The sequence below is a fragment of the Pantherophis guttatus genome, chromosome 2 (genome assembly GCF_059756535.1).
Source record: "Pantherophis guttatus breed Tessera chromosome 2, ASM5975653v1, whole genome shotgun sequence".
Taxonomy (NCBI): Eukaryota; Metazoa; Chordata; class Lepidosauria; order Squamata; family Colubridae; genus Pantherophis; species Pantherophis guttatus.
The window spans coordinates 130,359,843-130,374,648 of record NC_142064.1 but is presented as its reverse complement, the minus strand read 5'-3'; the positions used below and the strand labels follow the sequence as shown (position 1 = coordinate 130,374,648).

Here is a 14,806-nt window from a genome sequence, read left to right as displayed (position 1 = left end):
GAAATAAGGAGAATTTTTCTGACAATGAGAACAATCAACCAATGGAGCAGCTTGCCTTCGGAAGTTGTGGGAGTTTCATCACTGAAGGCTTTCAAGAAGAGATTGGACTGCCATTTGTCAGAAATGGTGTAGGGTCTCCAGCTTGGGCAGGGGGTTGGACTAAATGACCTACAAGATCTCTTCCAACTCTGTTAATCTAATCAAAAAAAAAAAGGTGTGGCTTGCATCACAGTGCCATTTCTTGCTTTTTTTTAAATACCCCTCACTCTTGTGCTGCTGCCCCCATGCTTGCAAGCTCAAGATAGGTTATATTCTGTATAACTCTTATATCACTGCCTTATAGCCCTTGTATTTCCTGGCAGTCCCATTCAGGACTAACCAGAATCAGCCCTCCTTGGCTTCTGAATTTCTGCAAGGTCAGTCAGCCATTGTCAGCATGCAATGCCCACCTTGTTATATTTTGCAACAGGAACTTGTCCCGACCTTTTATGGGGTTCTGATCCACAACTGGGTTTGCTAGATTATTTTGTTTATTTAAACCTGGGAACACAAAGGTGAAATATTGCACTTTGAATAGTCACGTGGAACGTGTTCAATCTGTCCCTGCTGTTTTCAAAAGCAGTGAAGCCCCAGGAGATATTTAGGCATCTAAATATGATTTGAATCTCTGGAAACAAACAAAAAAAAATTAACTTTGCTAAATGAGTGGAAAACCAGAGAAGATGTTTTGGGAATGAGAAAATGTACAGGCAGCAGAAACCATCCTACTTCCATTATGAAGCATTGTTTATGAAAACTGCTGTGAGAAAAATGAAATACCCTTTTTCAAAAACAGAGATCTATCTGACGCTATTATCATTATGTGTCAGTACTGGGGAAAGGATAGAAAGAGCTGTCCAATGACAGCGTTCCTCATTTTATCATCCTGATTTTGAAGTGACAGGATGATTAAATGGGTGAAATGGAAGATGTGATCTTTTGATCTTGAAGCAGTACGTGGAAACGGATAATTACTTCTTCTCGTTCCTGTTATCTACTGTCTGTGTGACTCCAAAATTGCCCGGAACAAAACTCTTTGGCATGATGGAAGCATAAGTCCTACCACATCATTACTCCTCTTCTTTATCTCTAAAATGACTTCATACACAACAAGTAAAATGAATAACGATTGAGTAAAAATGAGATCCTCCCTGAAGATAGATGAATATTTCACAAGAGAAAAATATCATGATTTTTCACTTTACGTCTCCACATTCAGCTAAGCAAATCTGCCTATTTCTGTGAAAGCAAGTTCATCTTTGAAAACTGTAATTCTGATCATTTAGTCGATGTAAGCCAAATAGAGTCAAACTCAAAAGGTCCCAAATATTATTCCAAAGAAATGCTTGGCTTGTAAGGAAAGAGGGTTCTTTCCATACCCCAAACACACTTTGTCAAATACATCCAGTTGGGTTTACCCTAAGTCACTCACCACATCTCCTTGTTGCTTTAGTTACAGCAGAAGTAAATCCTGTTGTGTTCTTACTATTCGTCAAGCAAAAGAAACTTAAATCAAGTTTCTTTTCTCGTGCTTCCTCTGTTCAAATTTCTAGAAAACCTCACTCAGGAGGTCACTCCAGAGCATGAAGGGTGTGTGCGTGCACGAAAGGAGGCTCAGCCAATCTCATTGTACACATGTTGTAATCTGACAATAAAGGTTTGAATTGAATTGAATTAGAATAAATTGTGGATAATTGCCCTGTTTGAATCAATATGCTTTATTTTCTTCTTTAATCAGAGATAGACAGCAACTCGCTATTTGACCCAGTACAACAGGGTTTCCCAACCATGGCAACTTTAAGCTGTGTGGATTTCAACTCCCAGGATTCTCCAACTAGTTCACACATTTTAAAATTGCCAAGATTGGGAAACCCTGTTCACATGTTTTTACTCTGAAAATAAAGGTTTGAAAGGGGTGAAATCCAGCAGGTTCTGACAGGTTCTGGAGAACCAGTAGCGGAAATTTTCAGCAGTTTGGAGAACTGGCAAATACCACCTCTGGCTGGCCCCAGAGTGGGGAAGGAATGGAGATTTTGCAGTATCCTTCCCCTGCCATGCCAAGCCACACCACGTCCACCAAGCCACGCCCACAGAACTGGTAGTAAAAAAAATTGGATTTCACCACTGATTTGAATTGAATTGAATTGAATTAGAATAAATTGTGGATAATTGCCCTGTTTGAATCAATATGCTTTATTTTCTTCCTTTAATCAGAGACAGCAACTTGCTATCTGACCCAGTACAACAGGGTTTCCCAACCATGGTAACTTTAAGATGTGTGGATTTCGACTCCTAGGATTCTCTAGCTAGTTCACACATCTTAAAATTGCCAAGGTTGGGAAACCCTGCAGTAGAAGGTATAGAGGAAAGAGCAAGTAGAGATGCCATGAAAAGAAACATAAGCTACGTCACCCCTCCAAAAAAATCTGAGTTAAGAAGTTATCTTCTATTGTGTCTGTATTTTCCCCTTGAGGGTCAAGCGATCAAATATTTATCTGCTGCTAACAGGCTAGATATGTGCTTTAAAGGGAAGACAGTGGTACTTCCTGATCAGTGGTGGGTTTCAAAGTTTTCTACTACCGGTTCTGTGGGTGTGGCTTGGTGGGCATGGCAGGGGAAGGATATTGCAAAATCCCCATTCCCTCCCACTCCTAGGGGAAGGATATTGCAAAATCTCCATTCCCACCTTACTCTGGGGCCAACCATAGGTGGTATTTGCCAGTTCTCCAAACTACTCAAAATTTCCACTACCGGTTCTCCAGAACCTATTGAAACCCACCTCTGTTCCTGATGGTAAAAGACATCCTAGCCTAGAACTAGAGAGGGGCCATTGCGTTCTATTACATTAATTCTAAGCAATAAATCAATAAACTAAAAAAATCAGTGAAGAATCTGGGTATTTCCAAAGAAAAAGATCTGCTTCTCACTTCACACTTTAAATTACTTGAAATAGAACAGCAGTTTGGGATTTCCACTGCCAGTTAGTAAAAGCACACAGCCCAGCTTCCAGCTGTATGGTTTCCTGCTGCCCTCTAAGAGTGTTGATGGATTGAGGCTCTGATGAACAAAGGTAGTCATTGAGCTCTTTGTCTGTTCCACAGAACTTACTACAACTAAGCTAAAGAACTGCAGATGCTGGCTTTGCGTTGAAAGAGTAGATACAGGAAATATCAGCATCCAGTTTGATTGCGAAAACAATCACAGCTTTCCTTCACATTGTATCTTTGAAAAATGACAGGAAAACAACTGCAAATTTAGAGAACAGAATTGCATTTGCACGGACACTCAAATATATACAGACATAGACACACCCACCCGCCCACACAACAATAGAAGATAACTTCATAGCTGATTGGGCATTATAGGCCCACCTAATGAGAAACAATATCAAGCAAAAAAAAAAAAAGTTGGATTTGAACCTAGACATATTTGATATTTGATATGCTATACCAGTGGTGAATTTTTACTATTGGTTCTGTGGGCGTGGCTTGGTGGGCGTGGCTAGGTGGGCATGGCAAGGGAAGGATACTGTAAAATCTCCATTCCCACCTCACTTCAGGGGAAGGATACTGCAAAATCTCCATTCCCACCCCACTCTGAGGTCAGCCAGAGGTGGTATTTGCCGAGTCTCTGAACTACTCAAAATTTCTGCTACCAGTTCTCCAGAAGCTGTCAGAACCTGCTGGATTTCACCCCTGTGCTATAACCCTAAGAGTATTAGAAACTTGCAGGGCAGAATTCAGGTTGTGGAATATTGCTTGTGTATTTTTCAGCAAGAGCTTGGTATGAGAATTTGACACCTAAATTGTTCTGTGCCATGTCTGTTTGTTTTTTCCCTGAGCTCAGAATCTTTCCAATTTCCTCCATCTCAGCAAAATCATTTAAGATTTGGACAGATGCTTCCGTGCTGCTTTTGTTAAATAATTGGAAGTGGGAAAACTGTGCACAAACCATATTCAGATCAGTCTCCACCCTGTCCTACTGATGCGAAGTGTATGTCATTACTGCAGGTGGGCATATATTGTATCTCATAAGCACGGAGGCTCCTTTTCAGAAATCAACCATTTACAGCGTTGGGAAGCCAAGTCATTCTTTAAAATAGTCATATATTCTTTACGTATAAGGGTGTTGACACTGTCCCTGTAACCTCAGACTTTTTCATTCTTAAACACCAGAGCTGAAAAGTGTGACATGTCAAGAGGAAGAGAAAGTGGCGGAGTGGGGAGGAGAGGGGGACTGATTTACAGTAAGGTGATAATTCATCGGCATGTACTTCCCTTCCTTCTTTGGACCCCATTGGGTGATTGCCAGCTACTGCCTAGCGCGACTGTGCCATTAACAGCAGTGAGCATATAGCAGCCCTTCATGGAGTATTTATAAAGAAGAAAAACACTGCCTCAAAAATTCATTTTTGGTTTTCTCAAACAGTGATGCCCTTCAAAAGTACAAAAGCCGACCCACAGCAGATGAACAGTTGCATTGACTTCTCCCGTTCAGTTGGAGACAAAAATATTGGAAATGAAATATGAAATAAATGTAACAATATATTATATGAAAAGGTTTTTTTGTTGAGGGGATGAAAATGCTATTGTTAAATAAATGATAAATGAGAATAATAAATATGAAGAGATACAACAAAGTGATAAATATGAAAAACTAGATAATTTGTAAATGATGAATAAGGGACTAGGCACAAAAGATTTGTAACCGATTGACACACTTTCCGTAATTGTAATGGATGATGCTTGTTTTAGGTTTTGTTTAAAAATTTAAAAAAATTTCAAAAAAAATATATGTCCACACCTTGCAAATAAAAGCAAATAAACAGACCAGAATTACAAGGAGAACTTACCACATTCCACCCCTTGGTACACCTGGTCATAAGAGCTGCTTGGGACAGAGGGATCTGCCTGGACAGATGGAGGAACAGCCTTAAGACTTGTTTCCTAGTTCAAAGGAGCAGTAACCGAGTTGATCAGAGACTTCCTCCAGTTCTCAGTTCTGCTGGTGCATACATCTTTCCTTATCTTCTATGGGCAAGAAGAAGAAAGCAGAGAGGTCACGCAGAGGGACCGCCCCTGTCCTTGAACCAGCTCCACGGAGGGCTGAACAAAGAACAAGAAAGAGTTGATGATGGGAGGAAGTTTAACAGATGAAGCTTTTCATGGCCAAGGGAGAAGCATGATTTATCACAGCCCCATACTATCTCTCTTCCCCAATCTGCGGTCCTGTGGTTTAGCAATGCTGATGGGAATATGCATATCTGGAGGACATCAAGAAAGCTCTTTGCTAACTATCAGCTCATGATCACATGGGGCTACCCGGGTTTTTCTTTTTTTTAAGGCAGGCAAATTCTAGGTTGTGAAAAGCTTTGCCTGTTGAATAGCAGTCTGTCACTGGCAAGGATAATCCATCAAATCCACCTCTAGGCTTATAATGCAAATACCAATAGCTTCCTATTCTTCCTAGAAATGTCATCAAATCTCCCCACAGCTACAACAGTTATATTCAGTATATCAATTTTCCTTCCCCCAGAAAATTCATCTGCCTGGTTCAAAAGAACTAAACAATTTTAGAAAATGAGAAAGCAGTGGGTGGGGGGAGCTATATTTATGGCAATTACCATGACAAGAAACAATACTTGATTTTTTACCATCTGATATATATATAAAAAAATCAACCCGTGTTTCCTAAAAACTGCCCAAACTTAGCCACTGTGACCATCTCAATTGTGCCAATGTACAATTTCCTCTTTTTTATTTCATCTTTATTATAGTCTTTGAGGGCGGAATTGATCTCAAGACCTAAAATGGACACCTAACATCAAAAACATCATCAAAAAAGCACAAGAAAGTATATTCTTTCTGCGCCAACTCAGAAAGCTCAAATTGCCCAAGAAGCTGCTGATTCAGTTCTACTGATTCAGTTCTACAGAGGAATTATTGAGTCTGTCATCTTCACCTCTATAACTGTCTGGTTTGGTTCTGCAACCCAACAAGACAGACACAGACTTCAGAAGATAATTAGAACTGCAGAAACAACATTTACTACCAACCTGCCTTCCATTAAGGACCTGTATACTGCACGAGTCAAAAAGAGGGCTGTGAAAATATTTGCAGACCCCTCACATCCTGGACATAAACTGTTTCAACTCCTACCCTCAAAACGACGCTATAGAGCACTACACACCAAGACAACTAGACACAAGAACAGTTTTTTCCCAAATGCCATCACTCTGCTAAACAAATAATTCTCTCAAACTGTCAAACTATTCACTAAGTCTGCATTACTATTACTATTAATCTTCTCACAGTTCCTATCACCCATCCCCTCCCACTTATGACTGTATGACTGTAACTTGTTGCTGTATCCTTATGATTTATATTGATAGTTTCCTAGTATGATTTAGTTAGTTAGTTAGTTAGTTTATTTGATTTGTATACCGCCCTACTCCCGAAGGACTCAGGGCGGTGAACAGCCAAACAATAAAATACATAAATACAAAAATTTAAAAACCAGTTAAAATCAAATTAAATCATTTTGGCCCAGACAAATTAAAATACCCCAATAATTTAAGAACAGATTAAAATTTACATATTAAAAGAGGGAGGAGATTAGGCCAAGCCTGCTTGATGGAATAAAAGAGTCTTCACAGCGCGGCGGAAGGTGCGCAGATCCGGGATCCTCCGTATCTCTGGGGGGAGCTCATTCCAGACGGTAGGTGCCCCCACAGAGAAGGCTTTCCCCCTAGGGGTCGCCAGCCGACATTGATTTGATTTGATTGCTTATTTGTACCCTATGACTATCATGTACCTTATGATTCTTAATGAATGTATCTTTTCTTTTTATGAACACTGAGAGCATATGCACCAAAGACAAATTCCTTGTCTGGAGTCACTGAAGCAGTAGGCATGAGCTTAAATGGACTACAGAGGATGGTAGAGGACAGGAAGGCCTAGAGGAACGTTGTCCATGGGGCCACGATGGGTCGGACACAACTTCACAACTAACAACAACAAAAATCTCCCTTTATTTCTTTGTCAGTAAATATAAATTTAACACAATATGGAAGATATTGCTTAAAAAATACATAGAGGGTATCACTATTCAGGTCTGCCTTAATGCCACAGAATGGGCTTATATTTAGAAGCATGTTTATTTTTATTAATTAATTTGTTAGCTTTATCTATCTATCTTTAAGAGATCAAGGTGGGTATATAGCAGGGGTGAAATCCAGCAGGTTCTGACAGGTTCTGGAGAACCAGTAGCGGAAATTTTGAGTAGTTCGGAGAACCGGCAAATACCACCTCTGGCTGGCCCCAGAGTGGGGTGGGAATGGAGATTTTGCAATATCCTTCCCCCAGGAGTGGGGTGGGAATGGAGATTTTGCAATATCCTTCCCCTGCCATGCCCACCAAGCCACACCATGCCCACCAAGCCACGCCCATAGAACCAGAAGTAAAAAAAATTGGACTGATATATAGCCAGTTTGGTCTAGTCAAGTGGTTAAAGCATCAGGCTAGAAAGCAGGAGATCACGAGTTCAAGGCCTGTCTTAGCTATGTAAACCAGTTGGGTGACCTTGAGCCCATCATTCTCTCTCAGCCCAACCCACTTCACAGGATTGTTGTTGTGGGGAAAATAGGAGGCAAAGGTGTGTTTGGTATGTTCGCCACATTGAATTATTTGTAAAAACAATAAAGGCAGGGTATTAATAAATAAAATAAAAATTTCCTTAACAACAAGGTAGGCTGAACTGAGTGACTGAGTTCAAAATTTTCCAGTAAGCTTCCATGGCTGAGGGTAAAGCAAACCTGTGTCTCTCCTGGTGTTATTTGAACATTTTTTAAAAAAATAAATAAATAATTTTTATTAAAAGAAAATTTTGCAAAGATTTTAAAAAGTACAGAGCCATAGAAAGATGAAGAATAAATTTAAAAAGGACAAAGATTCTAAAGGATAAAAGAAAAAGTGAAGAATAAAAAAAGAAAAAGAAAAAGATATCTAAAGAAGTGACTTCCGATCTTCTTTGCTGCAGTTACAAACATACCAATGACCATTTCCACTTACACCTTTCCCCCCCTAAAAAGGAGTGAAAATTTAGGTGCGTCTTATACACCGAATGTAGCCCCACCTACCCACTGGCCCCCACCCTTTGGCCTGTGCCTTGCAGCAGTTACCTCCTTGTAAGCAAACAGCAAGAAAAAACAGCTCCTTTCAGCTTCAGCACAGCCTAATTAGCACAAGTTGATTGGATGGGCCTCCCGACTCTCAGCTGATTTGAATTCCGAATTTTAAAATTTTTAAATTCTATGTATTGTGGAATATATATATTGGCGTCTGGCATTTTTTTGCTTTTTCACAACAGTCTATGATTTTAACATTCTGATTGCCACACAAGACTTGTTCTCTGGTGTGTGAAATTGGAGTTACCATGAGGAAAATAAATAAAGTTGCAACCTATGAAGTGCATCTAAGAAGTATCTCACGGGATTCAGAGAGAAAAACGATGAGAAAGAACAGAATTGAAAAACGAGTTTACAAAAGGGCAAACGTATGCCTTGTTTCACAATGAATATAACAAAGTCAGATATTTGTTTCCCTGATTTGATCAGCTTTCCCCACCACGGCACCCTTCAAAGGTTTTGGAGCACGGCTCCCATAATCCCCAGCTAGCTGACTCAAAATTATGCTGAGTCTTTGCCCAGAACACCTGGAAGGCACCAGGAAGGGAAAGGTGTGAATATACTGATTAATTACATTATTGTGTACAGATAAAATCAAGAATTAGATCTGTGTCCCAAAGTAAAGCAAGCAGCAAGCACCAGACTTGCAGACAATCTCGTTTGAAGCAAGAAATGTTGCTTCATGTGATACAGCCAGACTAACAAGCTTGCCTGTCATGGACTTGCTGTCAGTTGGGAGAAGGGCCACAGTCAAATTCCTAAACTCATCCCCAGCATATTCGGGTAATGTTTGCAGGGGGACGAGGGAGGGGAGAAACGTTTGAGGGAGACGCTTGTCTGAAAATCAAGAGCCCTTCGACAAACTGGGGAGGAAGATAACACTGACTGAGTGAAGAAAGCTAAAATGTTGAGGTTGATGTGCAGAAGATATCTACTCAGAGATGGGCTGCTGCTGGTTCCAGCCGGTTCGGGAGAACTGGTAGTTCCAACCAGCATCTGGGCCTGCCCACCCTCCTTGGCGCTATCCCATCCTATATAATCGCCATGTGTTTGATGCCGCATGCGCTCACATTTTCGGTTCTGGGCGAACCGGTTGTTACAGTACATGATGCCTGCATCTACTTATGTTCCTCATTATTTTAACTCAAGATGAACAACATGGTATTTGCAGCCCCTAGAGTGGGGTGGAGGGACTGAGTGCAACTCCAAGTCTCAGAGCAGTGGTGAAATCCAAATTTTTTTACTACCGGTTCTGTGGGCATGGCTTGGTGGGCGTGGCAGGGGAAGGATACTGCAAAATCTCCATTCCCTCCCCACTCCTGGGGGAAGGATACTGCAAAATTTCCATTCCCTCCCCACTCCTGGGGGAAGGATATTGCAAAATCTCCATTCCCACCCCACTCTGGGCCCAGCCAGAGGTGGAATTTGCCGGTTCTCTGAACTGCTCAAAATTTCCACTACCAGTTCTCCAGAACCTGTCAGAACCTGCTGGATTTCACCCCTGTCTCAGAGCCCTGCATTTTTTGGAGGGTCACTGCATGCAATTGCATTTGCCCAGTTGTGACCTGCCTCCCACAATATGGTGTTTTTTCCCCTGACACAAACTGCTAGTCAGAGAAAATATATCTTATTTTTTTGTAGCTCATCCCAACATAGAATTGAAGCCCATTTTTGCAAAGAATCAGGTCTAACCTTACCTATTGGTTCCACTCAGTGAAGGAAGCTTTGTGATGTTGTGAAATCACAAGTTGATGAAAAGTCACTTCATCAGTTCTGTTTTTTTTTTTTTTTTAGGTGCCAAATGTTGTGACTGAACTTTTCTTGTTTCAGATTGATTTGGCTCCTCTCTTTCATTCTCTTACCCTCCTCTTTCTTGATGTACAAAACAAAGCAGCTATGTTTGAGGACACGCTTTGCAGCTTTTCTTTGGCTTTCTAAGACACATTTTTTGTTTTAGTTTGATCTGATCATTTTAGTTATTATTAAAACTCGGATCAAAACTTGTTTCTACTATTTTGTTCAAGGCGGTTGCTACACTTGGGTGTTGGTCATGCTTGTTTTCATATCACCTCACCGATGAATTTTTATTCTGGGTGCATTTTTAAAGAAAGGTATATTTGTTTTAAGCTACACAAAACATCTGGACTTAGAACTGTCTCTTTCCACTTTTATGCCGTAATAAGTCACAGGTGTTGTCTGCATTCCCAGAGGCTCAGAGGTTATATACTGCTCAAAAAAATAAAGGGAACACAAGCAGAAGACATCCAAGATCTAAATGAATGAAATAGCCTTATTAAATACTTTGTTCGTTACATACAGTAGTTTATACACTGCTCAAACAACTAAAGGGAACACAAAACTACTGTATGTAATGAACAAAGTATTTAATAAGGCTATTTCATTCATTCAGATCTCAGATGTCTTCTGTTTGTGTTCCCTTTATTTTTTTTGAGCAGTGTAGTTTATTAGGAGAAAGAACAGATTCAGAATTTATTCCTTCGCATTTGTGAGGAAGGCTGGCTGTGTGAGGAACAGCCCCTATTAGCTAGTCACGGACAGAATTACCTAAATTGTTTTGCAATGTTATAATTTTCTTCTGCATCACATCCTTGGGCTATTTAGAAGCAGCTGACAAGCTGGACAAACCCCAATGAAGTTGCTTGTTTTCCCTTCCTCATGTATAAGGATTTGTGCACCTACTTATATCTGCTCCATGAAATCAATTCTAACCTTCCCTTCCATAATTAATTTTGCCTGTTAACCAGGGGTGAAATCCAGCAGGTTCTGACAGGTTCTGGAGAACCTGTAGCAGAAATTTTGGAGTGGGGTGGGAATGGAGATTTTGCAGTATCCTTCCCCTGCCACGTCCACCAAGCCACGCCCACAGAACCGGTAAGGAAAAATTTTAGATTTCACCCCTGCTGCTAATCATCTTCTTCCCTTAACAGTTTTTTTTTTTAATATAATGTTGTTTTTCCTTAGAGGAGGTCACTGGTTCTTCTTGCATGCAATTTTATCTTCACCACAAAATAAGGGAGAGGTGACACGAAAAGAGAAAACTTGACCCAGGTCGTCTTTGTGGTGAGTTTTCACCAAATTTTCTCTATGCCCAGGCTGCCATTTTAACCACAACATTACAGATAGCTGAAGAAGCTTCTTGGATGAGAAGCGAAACGTCTTCAAAGAAATAGCAGAAAGTTCAGTTGCCTCTTGAAAAAAGAACCTTTGGGAGAACTGTGACCTGGATGCCTGAGAATTTCCATAGACACTACATTGCATCATTTCAATACTATTCTCAAATTTAAGATTGCTGACTTTTCAGGCAATTGCCAGATTCATGGTTTTAACATCATCTTGCAGTGAAGCACACTTCTTTCCATGATATGAAATGTACTCACTTCAATAAATAGGATTTTGTTACAGACCCAGGAGCAGGCATGGCCAATTGATTTTGAACTTTTGGCAAAAGGAGTTGAAGGACTTCCGTTGGGTAGCACAACTCCAGATAGCCACTAGATGTCAGCAAAGGGTTAGGGTTTTTTTAAAATATATATATATATATATTTCTGCCTTTTGATGGCCATTCAGAGTTTTGCAACTCACATTTAGTAGCCCTAATTTGTGAAAAAGGTGCTGAAGAATCCAAGAGCAGCCAATTCTTAACTTCCCTTTATCTTTGATTTAGTTAATCCTGAGCTACAATCAAGATGAAGTTTGAAACAAAAAAGCTGTTTGGGTAATGATCAAGTTAACTAATTTTAGTTAACTAAAAACTTTCATTTTGCTTGAAACAAATTGCTGTGAGCCATGGATTCGACTACAGTTTGTCAAATAAGCAACAGTTGGCAGGGTTCATATAGAGTAATCTACATATCATAGTTTACATGACATAATAGCGGTATTCACACAGCACACCCAAAGCAAGCAATGTATTGTTTGGGCAATGCATCAAATTATGGTAATACCCTGATTCCAAATGTACAAATGAAAAAGAAGAACTAAGCGCCTGGAAATGTGGTGATGCAAGTTAGTTAGTCGGGACAAGGGAAGCACTAGACAAAACTTTCATCCTGAATAGCAAAATGGGAATTTATGGCTTGGTATATTTCACAAACTGTGACTTATTCAACAAAGCATAATTAAGCCACCTACAGTTTGGGGGAATGTGGGATCCCAGACAAAGTGACTTGTCAGAGTTGGATGTAGTGCTCTGGAGTTTCCACCAAAGCTTCATTAGCATTCAAGCTTCTTAATGTAAGATAATTTTATGAGGCCTCAGAAGTCTTCCATCAAGTGGTGGGTTTCAAAAAAAATTTATTACCAGTTCTGTGGGTGTGGCTTGGTGGGCATGGCTTGGTGGGCATGGCAGGGGAAGGATACTGTAAAATCTCCATTCCCTCCCCAATCCAGGGGAAGATTACTGCAAAATCCCCATTTCCTCCCAATCAGCTGGGACTTGGGAGGCAGAGAATAGATGGGGGTGGGGCCAGTCAGAATTTTTACTACGGATTCTCTGAACTACTCAAAATTTCCACTACCGGTTCTCCCGAACTGGTCAGAACCTGCTGAAACCCACCTCTGCTTCCATCCCACTGTAACCTTTCTGAGTTTTCCCACAACTTTCCCCGTATTTTATTCTTTCCTCAGAAAAAGTGGAATTAATTTATCTTCTAAGCTGAAGGTATTCCGAGATCTCACATGATAACATTATTTATGGTCAGGTTATGATAATGCATTTTCCTATACTTTTTTTAGCCACCTGCATGGCGCATAAAGATCCAATTCATTGCTGGTTGTGAGTATACTACTTTACTCAGGAATGACAACATTCACAATACTTGCTTTTTAATTGCTATGCAGATACTACAGCATCAGCAATACAAGATGATTTATTTCTGCTTGTAAGGTAGCAATCACAGGTGCCAAGAACAGTTCAAGCTGAATTTGCATTGAGAGCCATTTTGGCACCATGCTACAAACCGGAAGACTATGAGTTCTAGTCCTTTCCTTTGCATAAAAGTAGCTGGATGACCAGTGACTTGGTCTAGTCCCTCTCTCTCAGTCCAACCTGCCCAACAGGGTTGTTGTGGGGAAAATAGGAAGAGGAAGGAAGTTAGGTATGTTCACTGCTACAACGTTGATGAAGATGTTATCCATTCAGTCGTCCAACTCTTAAAAGCGTGATATAAATAAATACATTTCTGCTGATCTGCAGTTCTTTAAACTACTGGGACATGCCATTTCTGGCAAATTGTGTATACATCCATCAAAGCAGGGATGGGTTCTACTTACTTTTACTATCGGTTCGCAACGGGGCCGCGCACAAGCACAGAAGCTTCTGCGCATGCGCAGAAGCGTTTTCATGACGTCAGGGTCAGCGGGCAAAGCCTCCCGCCGGTTTTACTACCAGTTCTATAGAATCAGTGAGAACCGGGGGCAACCCACCACTGCATCAGAGGCTGAGGTAAAGCACTTGTGTGTGAGGAAAGGGCTTCATGAGAATGAGAATGAATACCAAGCATACGTGACATACGTGATAGTTTGTGAGTAGGAGGAAATGGTTGCCTGAGGATGTGGTGGGGAAAATACAGGTCTTAGTTGTTGCCAGAGTCAAAATGCTACTCCTCCGATCATCTCTTCCCCATCTCAAACTGTGCAGTAATCACCATATGAAAGAAAATATCCTACAGGCACTTTCCCCTCTACCTGGGGATAAATATGCAAGAATAATAAAGCAGATAACTCACCCATTCATAGCATCCAACTTCTGCTGCCTGGGACAACCATTTTCATTCTGGCTAATGATAGGGCTGGCCCTGGGAAAAGCTGCAAGCCATTGACAGATTTCACCCATCACACTAAGATTAGTTGCATCTGGGTTTATTCCACCATGCTAATGTCATATCAGCTCCTAATCTGTCAAGCATGTTGTATGAATTTAGCCTACTCCACTGTTGCATACATACATACTGGGGAGAAGCCAGGGAGATTTTGCACCTGCATTCACACAATAGATTCAATCTTAAAGCAATTTGTTCGATTGTGGTTTACCATATTGTAGGCATCCAAATGCTGTGATTTATAGACCATGGTTTTCCACTGAATAATTATGAGATCCACGGGCAATTGGAGTTAGGCAATGACCCATAGCTTTGCGTACATGAGAACAGCTGGAAAGTTTGAGTTATTTTTAAAATTATCTGGAGTCCCAATTAGAGGTTCCCTCTGATCTCATCCTTTAACCTGAAGAGCGCTGCCTTGCCAGGATGCCTCCTGGCCTGAACCCAGAGAAACAGCACACTATGGGACTTGGACTAAGAAGGCTAACAGATTAATATGTAGAAAACTGAATTACAGGAACAGTGCATGCACGCACAAATTAGGTTCTTCACATTGTGTCTGTAAAGAAGAAATCGGCTGTGATTGACAGGGGAATTGATGTTGCTCTTTTCCATCCTAGAAGCCCGAGCGCCATCTGGGGGTCATTGCGCAAAATTACCAGCAACATTTAACTTGCATTCTGCTTGCATCTTGTGTTTATTATGGGATACAGATAGGAGAAAAGGTTATAGTCCAAGAGTT

The 14,806-nt window shown here is 40.7% G+C and overlaps 1 protein-coding gene across 2 annotated transcripts in view; it reads right to left on the bottom strand.

Annotated features, from left to right (window-relative positions):
* The window catches only part of ITGB7 (integrin subunit beta 7), a 52,488-nt gene extending 47,417 nt beyond the window's left edge, over positions 1 to 5,071 (bottom strand). The window contains exon 1 of one of the 2 annotated variants that reach the window (XM_087886722.1): positions 4,892 to 5,071. In XM_087886722.1, the coding sequence (XP_087742848.1) occupies positions 4,892 to 4,921 (30 nt within the window). In that variant the 5' untranslated portion in view covers positions 4,922 to 5,071. Of the gene's footprint in view, positions 1 to 1,471; positions 1,504 to 4,891 lie in introns of those variants that run through there. The other variant, XM_034419145.2, reaches the window with a different exon arrangement.
* Positions 5,072 to 14,806: the final 9,735 nt, after the last annotated feature.